This window comes from Psittacula echo (genome assembly GCF_963264785.1).
Source record: "Psittacula echo genome assembly, chromosome: 4".
Taxonomy (NCBI): Eukaryota; Metazoa; Chordata; class Aves; order Psittaciformes; family Psittacidae; genus Psittacula; species Psittacula echo.
The window spans coordinates 77,580,895-77,598,262 of NC_137738.1; the positions used below are offsets into that span (position 1 = coordinate 77,580,895).

At 38.1% G+C, this 17,368-nt stretch overlaps 1 protein-coding gene across 1 annotated transcript in view; it reads right to left on the bottom strand.

Annotated features, from left to right (window-relative positions):
• Positions 1 to 17,368, bottom strand: part of COL19A1 (collagen type XIX alpha 1 chain) — a gene marked incomplete at its 5' end in the record, with an annotated part of 182,861 nt that overhangs the window by 96,907 nt on the left and 68,586 nt on the right. The window contains one exon of the mRNA XM_080617064.1: positions 3,825 to 3,878. Within this exon, the coding sequence (XP_080473190.1) occupies positions 3,825 to 3,878 (54 nt within the window). The remainder of the gene's footprint in view (positions 1 to 3,824; positions 3,879 to 17,368) is intronic.

Genomic DNA, 17,368 nt, shown 5'->3' on the forward strand with positions numbered 1-17,368 from the left:
CCCCTCAAGAGCTCCCCTCACGACTGCCCCTCATTAGCTTCCCTCATGAACATCCCTCATGACTGCTCCTCACAAACTCCCCTCACGAACTCTCCTTACTCCTGCCCCTCACGAGCTCTCCTCACGACTGTCCCTCTCAACTGCCCCCATGAGCTCACCTCATGCCTGCCTCTCACAAGCTCCCCTAATGACTGCCCCTCATTATCTCTCCTCACAAGCTCCTCTTGTGACTGTCCCTCACGCCTTCCCCTCATTAGCACCCCTCATGACTGCCCCTCACAACCTCCCCTAACGACTGCCCCTCTAGGCTGCTCCTCACCCTTCATGGACATCCCTCCTCTCCCCTCATGATCTTCCCTATCCAATAGTCAAAACGTTACTTATCTCACGACGTGTAACGAAGGACTGAGTGGCCCACAATTAAGCCGTTACACTTCATGCCTACTCATTCAAATTGAGCAAGTGACTAGTAGCTTGCCCTCTCCAAAGTGTGTATGTCAGTGGACTTGATGGAGAATAAACTGTCTTTATGGGGATTTCTTTCAGGCAGTGTGCCTGTGAAGAGCCAGTTGTTACAGTGATACAAATTATAGCATCATATATGTCAAGCAGCTAAAAAAGTCTTAAGGGATAAATCAGAGATACTACTCAAACAAACTCACTGCTCATATTATACAGGCAAATACCTGCTTACAGATGTAATGTGAATACATACCACAGGAGGACTACATTAGCAATAGATTATGTTATTTATAACCACTCCTTAAGAGCTAAAAACAATGGCAATCCCATTATTAGTATTTATAGTAAGCATTCATGCTGTCAGATGGATTTTGAATAATATCCCAGACTGGGACATGGCATTGTAGATCTTGGCACAGATTCCTGGAGTGATAAACCGGGAGATGTGCAGAGCAGTTAAATATATTCAGTTCCTGCATCCAAACCTGGTTCTCAATGAGATTAACTGGCTCAGGTAGCACAATCAGTGAGGGATGAGGGAATTAAGCTTTTTAGATGTCTCTTCATCACTACAGAAAATCTAGTTGCCAAATCAGATCTGGTTTCCCCTCTGCCATGCTACTTCATTTCAGCAAGAACTTTTTGTACAGCTAGGAAAATGCAAGTGGTAACAGCAAGCAAAATTGTTCTGTGACACCTACTTTGCTGATTTTGATGAAAATAAATTCCAATCTGTTTCTACCATTTGTGCAAGATAAAATGTTCAGTCATCATTTTCAAGTTCTTCACTTGTGAGTATGGAAGCCCTCACTCCCCCAGCAGAGACAACAGCTGCCAGCAGCCGGTACCACTAGCTTTAAGTGTTTTCAGGCGTTCTTTGTGCAGCACTGCAGATTACACCCATGTAAGCAGATTAACTTGATTATTTCAGAAATATCGGATGTTAAATTTCTTTATGCGGAATGAGTTTGAGAGACACTGATAGCAACCAAGAGTCAATGACACACAGTCCTTTAAATTTAAACTTAATGACTGGCATCTCCACGCACAGTGATAACTGAATCCAAAGCATTCTAGATAAGTGTGGCTGTTAAAATGGAAGTATGTGTGGATTCAAACAATATTATGTTGCCTTGTGCAATTTTACTTCCAAAATATTTTAATGAGAGTTCTCATGATGATAATCTACCATTTCTTGACACATTGCAATAGTTCAGTAAGTATTTTAAAATACAGAGGTCCAATATTTCATTCTTTCACAGTGCCACTATGTAAAATATGTTGTAGAGTTCACCAGATACTTGGTATACCTTACTCTTCCTAAAAGGTTTATGGAACAAGATCCCATGTAGTAAAAGAGATCGTGTAAGACCAACACAGAAATGTCCCCAGAGCTATGGAAAGGAACACAGATGTATTTTTTCCATGCTGTCAGCATATATGCATGCGTGACTGAAGTATATGGTTCACCTTTACAGACAAGCAGGCTACAAGAGAATACCTCTCTGAATACCTAAACGTAGTTTCAGCTCAGTACATAGTATATATTTTCATATGGAGGACATCTGCTATTAGTCAAAAGTAGCCCAATAGCATTAAATTATAACAAATTACAATAGGAAAATATTTTTATGTTTACAGTGCGCATAGAGAGCCGGATCACATAAAAAGTGTCATAATTATGTAGTCTGGTTTACTGTATTTTCAGTAGACCCAGCTAGACTGTCACAGCATTTTTTGGGTCAAATTCTGACCCTTTTACTCTTCTGGCAAAGTTGCTTAAAAAAGCTTTGCTGCATGTTTTTTTCCAAATCCTGTATCTGGATTCCAGTCCTAATGCCAGTCATTCCCCACACAATTTGGACAGTCAGGTTCAGATCCCTCTGAGATGCTTTCTGCCTTCAACTGTGATGGTTTGCAATAGGAGACCCAACAGTATCCTGAATTAAAACCTTAACCCAGGTTGACCCCCAGCTAGGTCAAGGAGAAGGCAGGAAGGGAAGAAGGGGATAAAGAAAACTGCTGCCTTGCTTTACAAATTTTTTTTTTTTTTTTAATTTTGCTGTTAATTCAAGCTAGTTGGCCATTTTTGTATTGCATTGAAAATAAAACCCTGAATTTCTGCTTTCTCATCTTGTTTTAACATACAAAAAAATAATTTAAATTTAAAAATAAATTAGGCAAAAGTAAGGTGTATTTCTGGTCATGTCTATAGTGTTAGCTTAGGTTCAAGCTAGAATGTGAACTCAATGAGCAGGACTATCCAGTACTTTTAGACACAGATTCATGTTCCACCTCAGGACCAGACTAATGAACTAAGTAGGCAGTGAAATTTTAACTCAAAGTCTCCATCAAGAGCCACATGGCACAGTGAGTGGCTGCCCCAGTTTTGATTGGGATAGAGTTAATTTTCTTCTCAGAAGCGGGTATAGTGCTGTGTTTTTGATTTGGTATGAGAACAATGCTGATAACACACCAGTGTTTTAGTTGTTGTTAAGTAGCACTTTAAATCAAGCACTACAGGTTCCCATGTTCTGCAGGAACAAGAGGAGGGGCACAGGAAGTTGGAAGAGAGCACAGCCAGGACAGTTGACCCAAACTAGCAAAAAGGATATTCCATACCATAACACATCATGCCCAGTATGGTGCCCAGCTGGAGGGAGTTGCCTGAACACTGCTCCAGAACAAGCTGAGTATCGGTCATGGTTGTGAGCGATTGTATTGTTATTCACTTGTGTTTCTTGGGGTTTATTTCCCTCTCTCTTTTCGCTTTCATTGCAATTACTCTTGTTACTATTATTATATTTTAGTTTACTTTAATCATTAAGCTGTTCTTATCTCAACCCACAAGTTTAACCTTTTTCTGATTGTCCCCATCGTACAGGGGTGCAGGGTTGGAGTGAGTGAGTGAGCTGGGGTTAAACTGCAACAGTGACCCATGGAGCTCACACAGGAATTGATAGCAGCCTGTATATTTTGCTTTTCAGAAACCAAGGCTCCAGGCCTAGCTATACCCTTCCTCCAGAAATACCCTCTTTTCCAGCAGATTATCCAACCAGGAATGATTCTCATCTATGCTGTGTTGCTTTAATCCCTACACTTGCTTCAGTTTTGATCATGAGCCCTCAGAAATATCATGGAACCAACCACATCCCTACCCACAGCTCCCATGTCCAACCTGAAGCCCTAAGTACTCCTATCTCACTTGAATGAATCTTTTGCTTGCCCCATCATCTTGTGGATGTTACCTCTTGTGGTACACACATTTTCAAAATCCATCCTGACACAAATTCTAAATTTCATTGCTTAACCATCCCTCCCAAAAGTCTGTAACTTGACTGTTTCATTATCATTCAGTTTACCTCTCTTCCATGAACGCCTTCTGGTCCTGGTTCTCCTTTATCTCCTTTTTCACCCTAAAAGAATGAATATATATTTTATTTCATATAGAAGACAAATAATAATCCATGATGCTTTTTAACAGAAAAAATATTTTAAGATTCTTGTCTGTTCTACATGAAGTGCTACATAGACATTGCTGGCTGCACAAGCAAAAGTATTTCTTACATTCCAACAGAAATTCTTTCCAAATAAATGCCTCCGAAAAATGTCTAGCACTCTGAGAGTTACAGTTCTCTGTACTTCACAGCCCCACTGAACACCCACAAAGAGACACCACAGAAAAACATTCTTGGGCCTCACAGTGCTCCAAGAACATGGTGGGGGAAAAGAAATTTACACTGGGGAACAGTTTTCCTTTTGAAAATCTTAACATTGACATAAGATTAATTGTTTTCATTCTGAGGCCGTTTTTTACTCATTAATTCTTGTTATATCTTATAACAAAACTGCTCTCAGTATGATAATTTGTCTTTGACCCATACTGGTGTATGGTTCACAGATCACATCTGTAAAATGGAAACAATTTTTGTTCTGAAAATTTTCTCACAAGTATGAATATGAACAAGATGAGGAATCAAAAGAACAAAATGTGGGAATTATACTTCAGAAGCAACTATACAGGCTGGTTCCTGTGTTTGCTCATGAAACAGTGACCACAAAACACAATATTCTTTCTAGGATACATGGAGGGATTCAGTTCTGTGTTATCACTAACTACCATGCTATTCTAGTTAACACATATTTCATCAAAGCAAACAAAATACACTTGCTTAAGAAGCATAATTTAAGGAGAATGCCTTCCAGAACCAACAAGCCCAAAATGCTTTATAATTGTATCTCTGTTACTAGACTGAACTTTGTCAAATCATAAAAGTAATGTAATTCTGGTAAAAGCACAAGGACTGACTTTACTAGTAGAATCAAAGCTCTTCATATCAACGAAAGAATGCGAAGAGCCCTGCACTGAATTTCCATTGTCTCCAGAGGACTACATTTGTCTGAGCAGAAGCTATTCATTCATTATGTCAGCATCATCTTCATAATTCTGTTAGGTAAATGGTATTGAACTGAGATCATTCAGCTAACTCCATTTGTGACACAGTCCTGATTCAGAGCTGTTCCTCCAGTGGCAATGACAGAGGGCATTTCATCTAATAATCAGTTTTGCAAAACGAGTTTGTATGAGCTTTCTCAAACAACTGAAGCCTACTAACAAATTAGCAACAGCAAACTGTGAATTTAATAATCCCATGCACAAGATGGCTTTGCTAGTTCATTGTTTTCATTTTAATACATCTTGTTGATAAGAAAATGAATGCTACGCATTAGCGTGAATCATACTGTTAAGGTTTTTCCTTACATATTGCCTGTCTTGCTTGTCAAAAAGGAGCTCAAAACAAAAAAATACACCTCAAATCAAACAAAACAGAAATGTATGCATTTACTGCAAAGTTTAAATGACACCAAATAGTTATAAGAATTGAACACTGGTTATTTTAGTGTGATTAAACTATAAAATCCTCTTTGTTTTATGGATTAAGGCATTGGTTGAGACAGTAATTTTCTTTCACTTTTTTTTTCTTTCCAGTTTAAAAAAAGAACACCTGAAGTCTCAAACTTACATTCTTTTTTTAATAGCTCACTTAAAATTTTAGAAGAAATTGCAAAAATGGCATTTTACTTTTCATCACTGGGACCCACCGGACATTTACTACTGCTTTCAGGATCTTTCAACCAGTTTTAGATACACTTCTAGAATCTTGCAACAGCTACAAAGGTACAGTCGAATATTTGACACACTATCTCCTTATCCAAATACATTTCTAGAATATTTAAAAATCATTCCAATTTACAGAGCTGTTTTTGATTCTATGATTTCTTTACCTGCTTTCATACTATAACAGAAAATGATAAAAATATGTACAGGTCTACTTCAGAAGTAGTAGCATCCTGAATGTAAAAGTATCATGTCATAATTTGCTATGCAACATCTACATTTACATAAAAACCTAAGTAGAGAGCCTAAGCCAAAAGACGATCCTCTCCTCACCCTTGCTTATCATTTGCCTTAATGTTAGATGGGCAGCATGTATTGGAGACTTGGATTTAAGATGTTTGCCAGTTTCTTAGACAAAATGATAAAAAGCACCCAAAGGTAATGAGCCTCAGACCTCCGCAGTGTCCCAAGAACCATGGGCATTCTGCCAGGTATGAGATTTTACTATTAACATATTCTGATTTTTTAATGGAGTAAACGATTCGTCGTTGCCAAGCCTGTTGTATGGAATGTCCATGTCCTCTATGAAGCCACAGTTCAAATGAAACAGAGGTCCAACTTTTACAATTTATTCTCATGAGAACTGAGCCAAGTCATACTCATTTCTGCCTTTATGGAATACGCTATACACCATAATTAACAGCTTCAAATCTAGCCAATTTGCAGAATTGCTGAAGCCACTTTCCAGTGTAGAGGCTGTTAATAATCAACATTGTGGCATACTGTATAGATTAACAAAAAAGAGAGAAAAATGTGTTAATGACGTTTTATATCTAATGTTCCTGCCTGCTTGTACTATATTCAGATGGGACAGTCAAAGACTATTTACTACAAAAACAGGATGACAAAAGTCTGGAAGTGCTTTGCCATGATTATTTGTTAACTAAAACTAATCCAACATAAACTGAATGATTTGTATTTCTTTGGGTGCATTCTGCTTTCAATTGCCCGAGAGGAACAAGCTGATGGGGTTGCCCAGTATAACCACTGGAAGGGATTCAGTTTGCTATGTGTAATAGCAGATACGCTGAATTCAGTGGTAACTGAGTTCCTCAACTAAACTGAATCCTTAATTAGAGCCAGGGCTTCAAGCATGGCCTCTGCAAGACGAGAGAACCAGCCTTCAACTCACTTGTCCACTTTAAGGCTGCCTCATTATCCTTGCATGCTATTTCCTGCTTATTTCAAAAGCTCATTGTGGATACCTTATAAATTTTAACTCCTGAAATTCCACAGTTTTACCCTACTATGTTTAAGATAGCTATGAGACTGTTCTTTTAAAAATACTCTTCTGTGTTTTGCTTCAGCTCTGTCTCTAAGTGAATTTGCTTTTCTTGCAACCATTTCTCCATAGCTTCTTTTAAATTGAACCCAGCTTATAGTAATTCTGAGTTTTCCTAAATAAGTTATGAATTTAAAAATCAGCAACTATAGCGTAAAAAACTCCTACAGTTCTTTTTGGTTTTGCTTATAGATGTCTGGAGAGCTGGGGTTATGAAGGGCTCCATTCTAATAATTTTCTTATTGACTGACCTGTAACCTTTGCAGAATGTGGGATAGTATACTTCAGGAAGGCAGCAATACTCGGAGTAAAGTACTTCAGGGCTGCTGGGAAATTATACCATCTAAAATGAGTGGAAATCAAGGCAGACTAATGATTTTGTCTTAGTTCAGACTGGGAAGAACTATGCAAGGAAACAAAAGAGTGACACAAAAAGCTTATTTTCCAACAAGCTGTAACCCTGCACCACATCAGACTATCCTAACTAACCTAGACCAACTAACCTAGCCTAACCTACACAGGGTCAGAAAGAGACAGTATGAAACATTGCAGAAATATACTTCTATTTCTAGTAAACTAAAATCAATGGTGATGACCTGGAAGAACGTCACCATGAAGCCTGTGTCTTCCCAAACCCGCCTATTTAGGATACTCAGTCACAGCAAAACAGGAGAGATCACAAAGCCTTGTAGTCACCAAGAACGCAGAAAGCTCGGTGGATACACTTAGCAAGAATCTGTGACCAAAAACTTCCGATTCCAAACTGCGCCATCGCCATCTTGTGAAAGAGCCCCACATGACAGGTGTCATGCCTGACCAAGCCAGATAACATGTCAGGAGAACGATCTTTCCTTCCTGCTTCGCTTACATAGACTGAGCAATTCTGAAGATGTTCGTATCAGCTAACTACCGATGAGTGTCAATGCATCATGTTTCTAAGTTAGCTCCAAGCATTTCTTAGCCAGACTATATAAAGGCAAACTACTACCTCAACTGAGTCCAAAATTGTAGGCACAGAATGAGAATGACATGAAGCCAGACCAGACCATGGCTCCAAAACTGCACTGATTAATTGCCTTTTTCTGTCAGCAGGAGCGAGGCAGCCATCCATTTTTATTTTTCAGAGAAAAACCTTAAAAAGCAAAATGACTTTGACCAATCAGAACAGTAATTTTTGAAAAAATAAATAAATCAAGTCCAATAAATGTTACAGTGTAGTGCTCTCCAAATGGAGAAATCAAATGCACAAACCCCAAATATCCCTGTAGCACTCTGCAGAAAAGGATCTGAGGATTATCATGGATCACATAGTGAGTAGGCGTCTGTAATACAAAGCTATTTTTAAAAGGCTAACCTCCAATCTCCATTTGTGAAATGCAAACTGAAATTCTGTTTCATTTGTCACTGTTAAGAACAGTGAAAAACAGTGTCTAGTACAGAGCATCATAGTTTTCATGGAACTTTGTCAAATTTTAGGTATCTGCTTTTCTCCAAACTGGAATGATAGAGAGTCTGAAAAAAACAGTTAGGAGGAAAGAAGGAACATATCCCACTGATATGGGAAAGAATGCTATGAATGGGACAGTAAGTTTTCCATAACAATAATACAAATAATGGGTTTAATTTGTAGCAAAAAAGATTCGAGGAATGGGAGTAGGAGGGGATGGAGAACTGGGGTTAAAAAGGCAGAAAAATAGTGTAACAATCTAAGAATAGAATGAAATTGCCTTAACTGTAGAATTTGCTGGAGAGTGCTCTAGATAGACTTGATAATACACGTGTCTTTATGGGGTGAGGGAGATATAACCCTGTACACTCTTCTAGGATAACATCTCCTGTAGACTGGTCCTTGGTTCTGCTATGATTGCTCTCTCTTGGAAAATGTGACAAAGTCAGATGTTAAAATAGTTTTACCTTTTCTTAGAATGATGTCCTTGTTGAGTAATAATTACAGTATTTGTAGGAGGCACACAGAATCATAGAATAGTTAGGGTTGGAAACGGCCTTAAGATCCTCAAGCTCCAACCCCCCTGCCATCTGATGCCCCTGACATCTCACACTAGACCATGTCACCCAAGGCTCTATCCAACCTGGCCTTGAACACTGCCAGGGATGGAGCATTTACCACATGTCTTAAGGAGTCAAAACTCTCTCATTCAATAAATTCTCTTTTTTTTCATGAAGGCATTGAAAGACAAATAAACATTAATTCAAATGCCAGCAATGTAAAGGATAACAAAATGACTGAGCTGTTTATACTGTCACTGTGCCATTACCACCAAGCACAGTGATTGAATGGTGTCAGTTCAGAGATAAAGAATTGCAAAATTAAAATTAAACCAAACAAGACAGAAAAAAAAAAAAAAGGGGAGTGGACAGTTAAATGCATTCTGAAGAGTTAGCAACTCCTTTAGTTTGAAGGCCTTTATCCACGTTTGATCAAGTCACATAGCTTAGGTGTACTTTTACATTCTTCACAAAAGCTAGACTCTCACATTGCAACATCTACAAACACAGATTTCTAAAATAGTCATTCAGCCTGGAGAAGTTTCTAGGGAGACCTTCTAAAAGTCTTCCACTACCTAAGGGGGCCTACAGGAAAGCTGGAGAAGGACTGTTTACAAGGGTAGGTAATGACAGGACAAGGGGGAATGGCTTTAAGCTGAAACAGGGTAGATTTAGATCAGATATTAGGAATAAATTTATCCCTATAAGGATGGTGAGGCACCGAAGCAGGTTGCCCAGAGAAGCTGTGGCTGCCCCATCCCTGGCAGTGTTCAAGGCCAGGTTGGAAGGAGCTTTGAGCAACCTGGTCTAGGGGAAGGTGTCTCTCCCTTATCAGGGGAATTAGAACTAGGTGACCTCTTAAGTCCCTTCCAACCCACAACATTCTGTGATTCTATGAATTCCATGGCATCCTGGCAAGCAACAAAATGCCCTGAGTTACTGCCTTATTGAAATATTTTCTTTTGCAGCCTACAGAAATATGATCTACTTGAGAACTAAGCCTTCAAAAAACTCAAATTCTATTTTTTCACATCTAGAAAAAGCCACAGTAAGGCTACCAGTAATGCCTTACTGAAAATACAAATGAACAATCCTTTGATCTCTTAACGTGTTCCTTAGAGATCTCTGAATCTCCACTTCGTCCTTACTCTCAACATAAGTGGAAATCTGCCTAACATTCCCTGATTCTGACCAGAGAAAGTAGTTAAGATCATTTATGAAATATCAAAAAACATTAAATTATACTGTGATAAGCAAAAAAATAAAAATATATGTAGAATAGTACATATCATACATTTTCATCTAAGAGACTTGTTAGGGTAAAAAAACATAGACACAACTTTGTCCGTTTGAATGGTAGTTGATAGCCAGCACAAGAACAAAAATTACTCAGATTTTGGATAACTCCTGCTTGCTACAATTTATCAAGACTCACCATGATCTAACATTTAGCTTTGTTATTCAATAAAAAAATACCTCAAAGGAATGTACTCAGGTTTAAAATGCTCACACTGCCTTTGCTTTTTGCCACATGAAATTTTGCTGTTGTGGTTTGCAGACTTAGCCCTGTATGCTATCCTGCCATGGCTCATCTGCAATCACCATTTCATATAATTCTTTTTTTTTTCTTCAAACCTTTCAATAGCACAGAGGAAAAAAAACAAACAAAATCAATATTCAAAACTCTGCTCTTTTTGATTATTATCTGATCATATATTCCCAGACTTAACTTGAAAGAAAATTCTTAACCCAAGATTAAACTTTTAATCATACAAATAAGAACAATAATACACCCCAAAGCATGAGCTATCTGAAAGCAGAGTTTCAGTCTTTCAGATAAAATGTATTCTTAACATCCACTTGAATATATTAATACTCTCTTCAGTGAAAGTACAATCAGTAAGGCAAAATATGTTTATAAGGAGAAGTCACTAAGCTTTTCCATGGTGGTCTTCATTTGCAAATGCTACTTGGTATTTACATGCAGATGCTTTAGTCGATGCACACAGGTTTCTAAAATAACTCAAAGCTTCCCCCAAAAAATATTGTTTATTTTGAGAAATTGCATCTACAGAAAGAAATCATAAAATATATTTTAAAGACTCTAAGAAAACCATCATGAATAGTAATCGATATTATCTTCTTTACTCAGTTCTACAATATATTCTATGCATGGTATATCAAGTCAGCTTAAAAATTGGTGTACTGCACATCATTTATTGTGCTATACTTTCCCTCAAAATCCAAAAGCAAAAAGCTTTCCAAACTATGAACCATCTTAAATCTTTCATTTTAATTGTAATATCTTTGAGATGAGAGAAATGGTCTGCTCTGTCTTTGTAATGTGCCTAAGACAAGAATATCATAACACGTTTTGACTTGCACAAATACTTGAGCTTTTACAGAACTTTGCTCTTACATCACTCACAAACAACACTAATGGTTGAATTTGGTGCCAAGTCTCCAGCACCAAACTCCACGATAATATCTTCCATATCTATCAATAGGTTAAAATCTAAAAAAGAAAAAAGCTGTCTCATTTAATGAGCACATTATTTCTCCCTTTCTTAAGTAAATACTACAAATGGATTTGACTTTCAGCTACAATTGTTTAAATTCTATGTCTTTCAATGGGGAGGTTTCTGTTTATACTGGCTTTAGTGTTAGTGTTGAATGAAGATTTTTCCGTAGGAGGAATAAACGACTTTCTTTTCAAGGCTGGTCTCCTAAGGCAACCTAAAGCAAATCTGTTCTTGTCAGCAGCTGACAAATAGTATTACTTTCACAGAACATACTATTTTATAGACACCCATGCTTTCATGGTTTTGTCAAGCTAGTGCTATTGTTATTTAGACTATAAAAGATGTTCTGCAGATGGCTAAAGCAACATCAAGTGTTTGCACAGTCTGATGGACTGCTGTGTCTTTTCTGCATAGGCCACACCTCTAGCTTTATTTCTGTCACATAACAACCAAAATAATGGCGTTTATTATTATGACAACTATTAACAGTGCTCATCAGGCCCACAGAGACAGTGGTATCAGTAACCTCTAATTTCTTAGACTACATTAAGTAGTCTATTAAGGTCATAAAAATACATACTTTAGACAGGAAACTGGGGTTTTAATAAAGCTCTCATGGAGCCTGGTACAACCTAAAGGTGTGATATGTTCAGTCTTCTGGTATTTATCAAAGTATTTATCAAAGGAGGAGCCTTGATCTGCATTCAAACTAAGCACACCTTGCTCAGTCAGACTTCACTAAGGCCAGTCCAAAACACAGCTAGAAAAGTAGGAAATGGTTGACTTTTGTATAAAACTTAGTAATTATAGATTTCAAGCCAGAAATCTTCTCTTTTTTCAAGATGACCAAAACCCACTTCCCTGGCAACTGTCCATACAACCAGCCCATACTGTACGATGCATGAAAACAGTTGTCATATTTTGATTCTAGCTGGACATCTGTGCAGTGAAGTGTGAAAAAAAAAACAATAGTTCTAATAAATAAATAATAAAATACAATAATATAAAATAAATACCTAAATAAATAGGTGAAAGAACATTTTGCAGCCTGCTAAAGGGAAGGAAGCATCTTCAGAGAGGGCATCCTGGGAAATATGAGCTGTATGTACTGGTTGGCTATTGATAACATAAGCAACTTTAAGTTAACAGTGGCCTTCAGTAAGTACATAAAACTCATAAAAGGGTACAGGACAAAACTTTCTTTATCTGTGCACAACATACATTGGCCTCACCCTGCAGGGAAGATCAACAGTATGCTCTCTGCAGACATCTAAGACAGCTCCATTTACTGTCACACAAACTGTGCAGCACAACAGAAGAGGATCTTTGGAGCAAATGTTGCAGAGTAACAGATGTCCACAGTATAGTTGTTGGAGTTATTTCAAACTTAACTTGCAGTAATTTCAGTCTGCTTTCATGAAATCAAGAGCCATTAGCAAGCACCTTAGGCTTGTTCCTGGAGTACAAGGTTTGGTTTAAAGGAATCGTACTGTTTTTCTCCAGCCCCAAAAGACATCTATAGGACTGCAGCCGCTTCTGGTTATTAAAATATGCCTATTCTGGAGTATCTTGGTTGCTGAAGAAAAGCCAGACAGCAGTCTGGAGAAACAGAATCTGCTGGGATATAACCCAGTAAACAGAGGCTTTTTTTTACTCAGAACAGTTCCCTGATTTATTTACTTTACTAACCACAAAACAGTTGCACAGGGACACTGGGGTTAGAAAGAAGCATCTGGAAAGAGATGTTGAAGGAAGACTCTTTTTATCATTGACAGTATTACCTTAACAAGTATCAACTACTGCTAAGTGGAGGATAAAAAAAAGTGCTTTGGAGAATTAAATACAGTTAAACACATATGTTGCTGACTTTTGAGTAGTAACATCTACATCTGTCTTTGCTTCCCCCATTCACCACATAGCAAGTTTTAATTTTGGTATATTAATGAACAAAGGTGCTGTGTTCACTTGTTTTACAGTGACCAATTGTCCTGGGTTCAGCAGCAGCAGTCAGTTTTTCTCCTTCTTAGTAGCTGGGGCAGCGCTGTGGTTTTGACTTTCGGCCTGGGAATAATACTGATAACACCGATGTTTTTAGTTGCTGGTCAGAATGTTTACTCTGACCAAGGACTTTGTGAGTCTCATGCTCTGCCAGGGAGGAGGGGAAGCTGGGAGGAAGCAGGGACAGGACACCTGACCCAAACTAGCCAAAGAGGTATTCCATACCACAGCACGTCATGCCCAGGGATGTAACTGGGAGTTTCCTGGAAGGGCACGCTCTCTGCTCCGTCAGGCTTGTTTTTCGGCGGGTGGTATCGCATTCTCTTCTCTTGTTATTTCTCTTATTATCATTATTATTATTGGTAGCAGCAGTAGTGATTTGTGTTATACCTTAGTTACCGGACTGTTCTTATCGCAACCCCTGGGAGTTACATTCTTTCGATTCTCCTCCCCATCCCTCCGGGGGGGGGGGCACTGGGAGACTAGAAACTGTGTGGCTGACTTGCCGACTGGCTTAAACCACGACACCAATATAAGTAGCTGCTTTGTTGCTTCTTTCAACACACTCTGTTCATGAATTGTGATTCTTTTCCTAATTGTAAATAACTCTCACTCAAAATTGCAAGAGCCCATTTACGAAGCCTATTGACTCAAACATGTTTTGTTGTTTTTTTGGGGTTTTGTTGTTTTTTTGGGATTTTTTTTTAGAAAAAAAAAAAAAAAGGCTAGATTTAGGCTAAATATATAGAAGAAGTTCTTTACTGTGAGGGTGGTGAGGCACTGGAATAGATTGCCCAAGGATGTTGTGGATGCCCCATCCCTGGAAGTGTTCCAGCCAGGTTGGACAGTACTTCGAGCAACATGGTCTATTGGAAGTTGTTCCAGCCTCTGGCAGTGGGGATAGAATTAGATGATCTAAAATTAAGGTACCTTCCAACCTAAACTACTCTATGATTCTATGATTTCATCTGCAAATTTACTTGCTCGTATTCATGGCTGTTTTAGAAATATCACATGAAAGAATTTTTTAAGAAGTCTCATAATATAAGGCTAAAATATAAAAATTACAAGGCTGCATAAGTATATATGCAATTTATGCAAAATGATGTTTTCTATTATTATTTTATTGGATTTTCCTATTGCCTCTTCTCATTAGAAACCTGTCAGTATTCTCTTTTTCATAAAGAATAATCCTCTGCAACGGTGTATACAACATAACCTGATAGCAGCAGCTGCAGTGTGCTGATGGCCTCCTTGCTGTGGAGCCCTTCAGCTCTGCCTTACAGCATATCTTTGCTCAGCAACTTCCAAGAACTAGCTCCTATTTGAAAGAAAGGAGACTCACATGTCAAGAGCTCTATTCAGTTCACTATGTTAAAGTTCATACACCGCACCTGCCAGCGAGGATTCAGTCTATTGCTGTAACGCCTTCTTTCTCCAGAGCCTCCTTTCTGGCTTAAAGTTCTTTGTAAAGGAAGCTTTTCTTCAATAAATACATTGCAGTACATCAAAGGAATTAAATCAGGATTGATATAATTTAGGAATCTACTACTTGGTATGTTACTAAATATTTTTGTAATTGTATTATATTTCCTTGAAGGAGATAATGTATTCTAGTGCATCCATGAATATGTATGTAAACATACAAGCATATTAGTATAAATAGAATCATAGTAAATGTGCACTTTCAACTGGAAATTGAGGACATACACTCAGAGGTAAACCTATCACCAGATCTGGAATCAAGAGAAAATAGACTGCCAAGACTACATGGTCACAAAATACTGAGAATTACAACCAAATAAAACTACTTTAATTTTTAATCCCGACTAACTATAAAACCATATCAGTGATACTGCCTGAAGTTATCCAGAACCCATGAGATCTGTAAGGAGTTGAAGTATTCATAACACACTATACCTACAATGCTTCTCCCAGCACTTTCAGTTAAAGACAACTCTGTCCTCAAAGATTATGCAAAGATATTAGTGAAATGTAACAGCCTTTGGAAAAGTAAAATAGGCAAAGAGAACATAGATGTCTACACAGCAGGAAAGGTAATCTATGAGCCAGAAAAAAGGGAAGAGAGAAGGCACGGATAAACAAGAAAAAGTTACAAAAATAGCAAACAGATTAAAAAAACCAAACCAAACCAAAACAAAAACACACACCAAAAAAACCCCCAACAACAACAACAAAAAAAGGAAACAGGAATAAAAAACCGAGTTTGTACAAAAATGACTGGATGTTGAACTTCAGTCAGACCTGTTTCTCTGAGACTATCTTGTGGAAACATTCATAAGATGGGCTATTTCCAGGTCTCTCTCTAAACCAATAGAGGTCACATTTAGTTTGCAAATTAGTTCTGCTCTGGCATTTCTTATCTTTTGATGTAGCAGCCATCTTTTTAAATTCAGTCTGTTCAGATTAATAAATAGCAAACAACAAAAATTATCTGTCATAATGAATTATAAGACCATTCAACAAATATAATCTGTGGAGTTAGAAGCGAGAATATTTTAATTCACAGCAATAAGCTTTATCACTTGAGCTGTAAGACCAGGTAGCTGCAGCAGAGAATGAACTAAAAGTGCAGGCTGAGCATGGAACACCTGCCACCTCATCACAGATTACAAACAATTACCTAGCGAAGCTGACAAAAGCAAGGAAACAAGCAATTCCATATTCCACTTTTGACTCCAAAAAGGAGTAAAATAGATAACTTACAGACAATATTCAGACCATATACTTTCTGGAAGGCAGTGCAATCAAACAGAAGAGCTAAGAAACACTAGAAATACTGGTTTTATTCCCACATTAGTACTGATGTACCCCACACTGGCTTCTGAATTACTCTCAGCCTCTTCCATCCCTCTCAGAAATACATACACATTCGCCACCTATTCTTCTTGTTTTCCTCAAGTAGCCCACTCAGGGTCCATACCCATCTCTACCCTCTCTCCTGTACACAGGTACCCCAACCCAAGCCCCAGCAGCCACCCCACTGCTGCTACACAACCCTCAGAGTGGTTAAATGGAAACTGGGACCTTAACATGTCTATGTATAGAGGGTATGATGCTGTGTTCTCTACACCTGCCAGTGGATATTTCTCTGCTCCTCCAGAATATTTTCTAAGGTGCTAAATTTGCAGCACTCTTTATATATAAAAATTGCCATGTTAATTTTAAATTAATTACCATTTATCAAAATTACCATTCAAAATGTTTACAACCTTAGCTGTTTCCAAACTAGTACATCTTTTCTACGCATCCGCAGCAGTACCCAGGCATCCATTTGTGGATATATCTTCACAGAAATCTCCAAAGTGGCACAGAAGTAAGCGTTACTGAAACTGGTACATCCAAACAACCTGGCACTCTGCGCATGCTGTTAAACCTTACATTTCAGAGTGCCCATTAATGAAGCTGCAATGCTGCTGATACCCCAGATAACTCATTTAGAATGTGCTTGTCTGTTTCTGCAGAGCACCCTGTGTGCTTTCTTGTGCAGAGCTCCACATCTGGGCCTACAATTCAACAGGCTTCCTATGTTGTGGGAAGCAATTGGAATTTGGAAAGCTTTGTGGACTGAAGGAAATCGTACTCAATACCTGCAAATGGCCATTTTCAGATTACACCAAATGTTGGGGGAGAGGTCAGACTGTAAAAGATACTGTTCTAATGCCAAAAAATAAGCACCTGCCAAATACTGTATTTCTAATCCAAGGCAGAAAGAGTTTGAGAGTTCACACCAGCATTTAGGTAGTGGCAAAGTCACTTCTCCACTAATTTTGTTCTCAGCAAGACATGAATTATTTACTCTCAAACCTCATAAAGAAAATGATTTTCAGGTATGTAACTAAATCAGGTGATGATACCAAATTATACAGGATAAAACAGATGAGGATGAACTGTGAC